The following is an 8,021-nucleotide window of genomic DNA, read 5'->3' on the forward strand; positions in this document are numbered from 1 at the left end:
TTTACAGGTACCTTTGAATTTACTCTTCATTCTTGTTCTTTTCCTGGTGTAGTCACATTGAGGTTTGTGTCTAAGCAAAAGTCTCTCTCCAGGTGACACACAGCAGTCAGTTTCAGAGTAAAACATCCTAGTCTTCCTCTGTTTTTTGTTTTTGTTTTTGTTTTTTTTAATAAAAACAGTATTCAAGGATAAATTTGTAATGCATTTAAGAAATCCAACTTTCTCTCAAATAAAACTATAAGTGTACTTAACCTTTTGTGTAAGTTTTGCAGATGGAAAGGACTTAACAGAACTGGCAGACCTACAGGGGAAAAAAGCTGCAATATTATTAAACTCACCAATAAAGAAAAAAAGAAAAAGATAATTGAAGAAATCAAAGTATCCACACTAAAAGTTATTGTTTAAGCACAGTTAGTGCAAAACGATCAATCTTACCCATTAGATGAGACAGACTGACTGAAGACAACAGCTTTTGCATCTGTCACCTAAACCACAGCAACAGATAGTATGGACCAAGCTAGATTATTAGTGGTATCTATGCTGAATGCTTGCTAGTACCACATGTAATATATCATTTTAAAATAAAAGTTTCAAAATGGCATATTCCTGTATTTAAATTTGCATGTTTTATTACCATATGAAATTGAAAAAATATTATCATTTACATTTGCCATTTCTAACAGTAGCAATGGCAAATCTGAGAAACAATTCAGTGATTAATCAGATTCAAATTTGTTGATGAGCAGACAAAATGGTGGAAATTTTAATATGGGAGGAATTAAAACTATGGTAACCTGTATCAGCAGATTTAATTCCCAATAGGTTAAGTCTTCAGCGAATAATAAAAAAAAAAAATTTACAGTATGAAACAAATATATTGAAAGCAATTTTTCATGATCCGTTGGTGTTTTATGCTTTTTTTTTTTTTAAACTTGTTTAAAACTACAGGCTAGACACCTTAAAATATGCAAGAGTTAGAATTGCTAACTATAAACTGAGTAATTAATATAACATTTTCTATTATAATTTATTTATACTAGAATTTTAAGAAATTATTATTAATTAGCACATATAAATGCAGTTACATACCTCTGTGTCAGAATCATCTATTAAAGAATTAGTCTCTTCTGCTGGAAATGCCCTATGACTGTATATAAAAAATATTTGATCATATAGTTTAAATCAAAGGATAAAGAAAAATCAATCGAGATTTAATCTCACATATGTGATGAAAGTTTTCCAGGCACACACTGAAAGAAAAAGAAAAAAAAAGATAAAAAAAATAATGAACATTTGTAAAATTATAATGTACAGTCAAGATCCGTACTTACTTGAGTTCTTCCTGTAGTTTCTGTGATAGAGGGACTAAAAGGAACAAAAACGTTAAATATCACCTAAATATGTAATGTTTTAATTTTGTAAACAAAAAAATACTTATTAGAAGTATGATTGCCCTTAAGGCATTCCTATAAAATTCTGATGGAATAAAAGGATAGGCTGGAACACCAATAGGTGAAGAATAATGAGAGCAGGAATACTGTTCCAAACCTACTGCATATCTTGATACCTTCATACATGGTTATCTAAATGTATAATTATGGAATGTTGAACAGGATATATTTTTCAGTAATGTCAAGAAGTGTTCCACTGCGTTATAAATGAAAAAATTGTGTCTTCCAGTAGTTTTACCATTGCAGTTCGGCCATGGCTTGGCTTAATCTGTAGGCCTGGGGTTTTTTTTGTTTTTTTTTTTTAGTTCTTGAGACAGATTGGCTTCTGGTACGACTATATGGTAAGCCTACATCCGGGACATAATCTCTCTGCTTTGCTTTATTATTTAACTGTTTTGTATGCAACACAAAATAAAACGTCTCTAGGTTATGGATGTAACCCTAGTTCCCTGAGGGAACGGGACGCTGCGTCGAAACACTGTGGGAATGCCCCCGCATTGTTCACACTCTGAATCTTGTGTAAAATCCAGCCAATAGGCAAGTCGTGACGTCATCGGCGGGCGACGTCGTGCAAACCAGGAAACTACAAAACGACGGAGTGATGGTAGCGGCATTAGCTTCTGAGAAAGGTGAAGGTAAGCGCTTACAGGGACGCTGGGAGTATGGCCCGAAACCCAGCGTCTCGTTCCCTTGGGGAACTAGGGTTACATCCGTAACCTAGAGACATTCCCTTTTATGAACTCGATCTGCGCCTAAACTCTTTGGGAAAAAGTATACCATCACACCATACCTGACCAGTCCCTGCCTAGAGTGTCTGGGCAACACCAGCGTGCAGGACAGAGGAGCCGGGAGTGGCACACCCGCTGGAAGGAGGCTGCGCTCCATGACACAACCTGAGGTGGAGCTAACAGCCTGGCCTCCCGGTGGAGATGAGGATGCATAGGCACCACGCAAGGTGCAGGTCGTTCCCCTCGAAGCAGGGCACTTCGATAGTCAGGGCCGCTTTACCACCGCCCCTTTGTTAGAGGAGACGACCACCCCCAGGTTGGCCGGCTCCTTCAAACCAGGCCCAAAGCATCGCCTAGGGCCCTTGGGCCCTCCTGTTGGGGTCCGGCTGGCAACGCTAAATTTCTGGGCTTTGTGCTGCCCGGCCGCACCAGGCGGGGGACGTTGCCAGCTGGACCCCGACAGGAGGGACCAAGGGCCCTAGGCGATGCTTTGGGCCTGGTTTAAAGGAGCCGGCCAACCTGAGCGCAACCTGAGCACAGCCTCCTTCCAGCGGGTGTGCCACTCCCGGCTCCTCTGTCCTGCACGCTGGTGTTGCCCAGACACTCTAGGCAGGGACTGGTCAGGTATGGTGTGATGGTATACTTTTTCCCAAAGAGTTTAGGCGCAGCTCGAGTTCCTAAAAGGGAATGTCTCTAGGTTACGGATGTAACCCTAGTTCCCCGAGGGAACGAGACGCTGGGTTTCGGGCCATACTCCCAGCGTCCCTGTAAGCGTTTACCTTCACTTTTCTATATAGGGGCCCTAATAGAGTGACTAAGGAGGAACCGCTTAAAAGCCACTGACTGTTTCGCCGACTCCTAAAACCTGTCCACGACCACGTGCACTGTGTCACCGAAAAGGCTAGAAGTAGCTATTGGGGCATCCAGCAGAAAAGCCCTGTCGGGAATATCCGACAAGGTGAGCCACAGATGCCTTTCTGTGGCCACTAAATCTGCCATAGACCAACCTACGGCCAAACCATGTCCTTGGTGGCCCTAAGGGTCAAGTCCGCCGCATGGCGTAACTCCTTATTATCGTCAGCTTCAGAGCTAAAACCTTCGTCCAACTCACACAGCAGGTCAGCCTGGTATGCCTGCAACACACCCATCGTTCAGCCAAGCTATCTTCACGGCCAACGTCAGTACCTCCAGGACCTCCTCAAACAGCGTGAGGAGCTGTGAGGAGCCCGTGGGCACCCTAGCATCCGAAAACTCTCCCTCCTCGGAGGAAGAGAACGGGAGTTTCTCGCCATGCGCACCGGGAGAAAGACCCACCTCAGCGGGAGCTTTCCCCGGGGTGTGGGAGCACGGCCCGGCAGGGAAGGCTGGAGAGGACTCATCCGTCTCCATACATTCTGCTATTTCGGCCTGCGAGCCCCAAGACCTACGGTGCCGAGTCGCCTCCATGAGAGCGGGACCCGAGCCGCGAGGGAGAGCACTCTCCTCGAAGAGTAATCTATAGGAGCGGAGAGTGCTAATAGTGAAATGGCTACAGCATGGACAATCAACTCTCTCGAGAGCCGATTGAGCATGCTCCACTTCCAAACAACACACAGCTCATAAGTATCACCTCCCGTAATAAACTGGGGGCATGGAAAGACACTTATGCAAAAGCCTATCTGTTTAGCCATGTTGCACAGATTAACACAAAAAGCACTTACCTGAACAACAGAAGCTAATGCCATTACCATCGCTCTGCCGTTTTGTAGCTTCCTGGTTTGTGTGCCGTCGCTCGTCGATGACGTCACAACTTGCCTATTAGCCGGAATTTAAACATGATTCTGAGCGTGAACAACGCGGGGGCGTTCCCAAAGCATTTCGACGCAGCTCGAGTTCCTGAAAGGGAACTGTTGTTCTCTTGTTTTCTTGCTGCATTTCTTGCTTCCTTTAGTTTTCAAAATGTAAAATAACTCCTCCAGTTACTGGATGAAATATATATACCTGGTGAATGGCTGTTTAATTTCAGTTGGAGTATTTGGAATTCCTGAATAAAGAACAATTGTACATATTCAAAATGTCAAATTCTTGAAATAGTAGGTTATTAAAAGGTTTAAATGTAATATTTGTTCGATATACATAGTGATATTTTACACACCTGAATCTTCCTGCGTAAATACAGCATGCTGCAAATACATTGCAAAACAATTATAAAATTAGTATTTAATGTTGCATTGAAATAGTCACAGTATATATTTGGTAGACAATTATAGTGTCCTGACATTTTCAATTTTGGAGCAGCCATCAAGTTAGTGTTTACAATGAAAAACTATTTATTTAAGCTTTTTGTTAACAGCTTTTTAGGTAAAGGTGGCAATATGGGCTCAGAAAGTGGCACTTTATATCCCAGGGCTCCATCTATTTTGTTCTACCTTCAAGCTATTAGCTTTTAGCTAACCTACCATAGCTAGTCTTGCCATCCTCTTCAACTATTATATTAAAACGTCTTTGAACATGTTCAGTACTATGTAATCTTAAAACATATACAGTTCCCTGTGAAATTGCTGTCTTTGCTAATCCTTTTTTACATTACAATTAAGACTTTTGAGTTTAAAGTCAAGAAATGGTTATGAATATGGCATAGATCTATAAGTCTCTATTTGTGAAAGTTTACCTTAGTTGATACATTCTGAGACTGATACCGCTCTTTTTTTTTTTTTTTTTTTTTTTTACGTCATAGCATATTAGGATATCATTATGGATATCAGGGGCTAATTCATAAAATTAAAAGTTTTCGATTCATTTAATTCAATAAATTTTTATTTGAATAGCGCTTTTAACAATGGTTATTTACTCAAAGCAGCTTTACACAGATAATGTTATGTGTGTTATAAAGATATAAGTGTAAATTTGTCCCTGTTAAGAAAGCCGGTGGCGACTGTGGCAAGGAAAAACTCCCTGAGATGGCATAAGGAGGAAACCTTGAGAGGAACCAGACTCCAGAGGGAACCCATTCTCATCAGAGTTACACAGAATGTCCATTTATTACAGAAACAATGTTGCGGGGTACAGTGATGGTGATCAGAAGCAAACTGTAGTCCTGAGTCAGTGTAGCAGACTGTTGACATTAACTACAGTCCAATCCATCCTCAAAGCTTAATTTGAAATACATTTTGTAAAGCTTATTTGGGACAGTGACTATTGCGCTACACATTAAATTGTATTTGTATATCAAAAATATGAAAGGATAGATTTAAGGTTTTTCCTAACAAAAGGAAAGTTCAAAGTGTTGAAAAAGAAAAGGATCTCCTAATGATTAAAAACCTACAAGCTCGGTCATTAATGTAGGAGGTAGCATCATGGCTTGGCCTTGCATTCCTGCCTCTGGAATGGGATTATTATTTTTTATTGATGCAACCAATGATGGTAGCAGCAGAATAAATTTAGAAGTGAAAAAGAAAGAAACTTATCCATATTCCAGGTCTACACATGCTGTCAACACAACAAAGTTTTAGACTAGCCAAGTTAAATATTAAGTGTATTTTAAGACTGTTCCACTGTCTTTGCTCATTTAAAAATTAATTATTCTTCCACCAAATGTGTCATGTTCAGAGGTGGGAAGTAATGAAGTACAAATACTGTGTTACTAAGTGGCAGGCCATGCATTTGGTACCTGGGCCTTCCGTGGGGACCCAACCTATTCCACCTCGATCACATCGTGATTGTAGAAACCATTAATACTATACAAAAACGCAATATAACAACACGTGGCATTACAGAGAGAGAGGAATTTCACATATGGAGGGTAAATACCATTTTACTAAAGCAAGTAATCCAGTTAAGACAACTCCAAACCTCTACACTACAACCACAACTGTGCCAGAATATTTGTCAAATTACATGACAAAAACATGAAATTTTTTTTATAAATTCCAACCTATTCACCAGAGATGCATACTCATAACTGTAAGCCAGTGGTACCGTTTAAATTCACTGGCCTGGAAGTGGCAAAAAAAAATTTTTCCTGAGCTGATACAAGCTAGCTAGCTTCGGGGTTGGCCATCACAAAAAAAAGCATGCTACAGACATGTTTTGCCAGTTGAACTTGGCTGTAACAGTTTCCCTCTAACCAACCAATCAGAGGACAGAAAAGAAAAATGCTGATGCTATTCTGGGCCAGCTAGCTGTAAGTTGTAGCTTTAGGTTTTAAATGTAGGTCAGTGCTTCTGATAGTGTTTAGACCAGCAGAAAAGGCTTTGCTGGCCCTGACCGCCCATCAATGGTGTTACTGTACTTAAGTAAATTTTTCTGGTGTCAATAATTCACTATTTTTCGGGCAACTTTTTACTATCACTAATTAAATTTTTTAAACAAATATATATATATTCTAATTCTTAATTTTTCAAACCAAACTCATTATTTAGTTTTAATCTATTTGGTGAATTTTTTTTTCCTTATTAATTATTGTGAGCTGTTTTTAGCCCATCAACCGATTTCCTGTCATTGTGCTGCTTTTTAATTCTACCACTATTGTATAATTTCCTTCCTATTAGGCACCACAGACGTTGGCTAGTTTATGAAGCTAAAAATTAACAAGGCAGATGGTAATTGCCTTGGTAATTCTTATGGTAATATTCAGATGGTAATATCTTACATGTATGAGACACAGTGAGTCAGCGATGTGAACATGACTGAGAACAGAGACATTCCTGATTACCATCATCTTTGCTCTGCTTGTGTTCTACTATATATGGTGGTTATTCAGCCTGGATACATTCATTAGATAAAATCTGAAATTCATTTTGTATGATTATATTAATTAGGACTGTCAAAATTAAGGCATTAATAACAAATTCATTTTAATGGCACTAATTTTATTAACGCGCGATTAATGCAGTGCACATTTCCGTTTAACCATTTTTATAAAAATATATATACATTAATAGAAAAGAGATTAAATTAAAACCTACAATGCAACACATGTTTACTCACAACGTTCTTTCTTTACTCGGGTATAAAAATAAAAAAAACTCCACTGAAAAATACTTTTGAATCAGTAAACATTTGTTTTACTGATGCACCAAGTCTCAAATCAAATTCGCCATGACACACACGATTAACCCTCTCAGGTCATTCAATTCACATCAAAAACAAATATTTTCTGGTATGACCTCATTAACAGTCCGTGGGGAAACATAGCAAAATTCTGTTTGGAGTCCTGATGATTTATGAAATTTTAAAACACCATAATTACTTAAACATTTACAAGAATATTTTGTCTTAATGCTCTATGTTGAGTATGGTCTCACTAATAATAAACATACATTTGCATAAAGCATCCATATTTGTCCATGCCCATGTTGATTAGAGTATTAAAAACATGAAAGTAATAATTTTAAGTACATCTGGAACAGAAAAAAAGTGCAATTTTGTTGCGATTATTCACAAGTTACTTATGACAATAAAGCGATTAAATATTTTAATCGATCAACAGCCCGGAAATTAAGGTGATGCATGATGCATGGTTCAGTTACCAGTGCGACACTAAAACAGGTCGTAATAATGGCTACTTTTTACTTAAGTACATGTCAGAGCCCAAACTTCCTTACTTCAACTTGAGTAAAAAAAAGTATAGTCAGTACTTCAATTTTTACTAGATTATTTTAAAACATGAATATCTGTACTTCAATGTAAGTGAAGAATGTTTGTAGTTTTGCCACTTCTGGTCATATTTAAGTAGTTAAACACATCTTGATATGAACATCAGGAATTTCTTATTCATCATTGCATAATTCTGATGAAACCCAAATGTCTCCTTATGTCATCTCTGAGTTTTTCCTTGCAAATGTACTGGTCATTAGGGATC

At 38.7% G+C, this 8,021-nt stretch overlaps 2 protein-coding genes across 2 annotated transcripts in view; one reads left to right on the forward strand and one right to left on the reverse strand.

Annotated features, from left to right (window-relative positions):
* Positions 1–8,021, forward strand: part of LOC310720100 (uncharacterized protein) — a gene marked incomplete at its 3' end in the record, with an annotated part of 129,996 nt that overhangs the window by 51,509 nt on the left and 70,466 nt on the right. The gene's annotated exons all lie outside the window — the stretch shown is intronic.
* The window catches only part of sycp2l (synaptonemal complex protein 2-like), a gene marked incomplete at its 5' end in the record, with an annotated part of 35,203 nt that overhangs the window by 22,794 nt on the left and 4,388 nt on the right, over positions 1–8,021 (reverse strand). Inside the window, 8 exons of the mRNA XM_083530459.1 lie at positions 12–138; positions 253–301; positions 436–485; positions 1,090–1,147; positions 1,222–1,250; positions 1,332–1,365; positions 4,160–4,202; positions 4,314–4,341. Coding sequence (XP_083386585.1) covers positions 12–138; positions 253–301; positions 436–485; positions 1,090–1,147; positions 1,222–1,250; positions 1,332–1,365; positions 4,160–4,202; positions 4,314–4,341 — 418 coding nt within the window. The remainder of the gene's footprint in view (positions 1–11; positions 139–252; positions 302–435; positions 486–1,089; positions 1,148–1,221; positions 1,251–1,331; positions 1,366–4,159; positions 4,203–4,313; positions 4,342–8,021) is intronic.

The sequence above is a fragment of the Silurus aristotelis genome (assembly GCF_946808225.1).
Source record: "Silurus aristotelis genome assembly, chromosome: 25".
Classification (NCBI taxonomy): Eukaryota; Metazoa; Chordata; class Actinopteri; order Siluriformes; family Siluridae; genus Silurus; species Silurus aristotelis.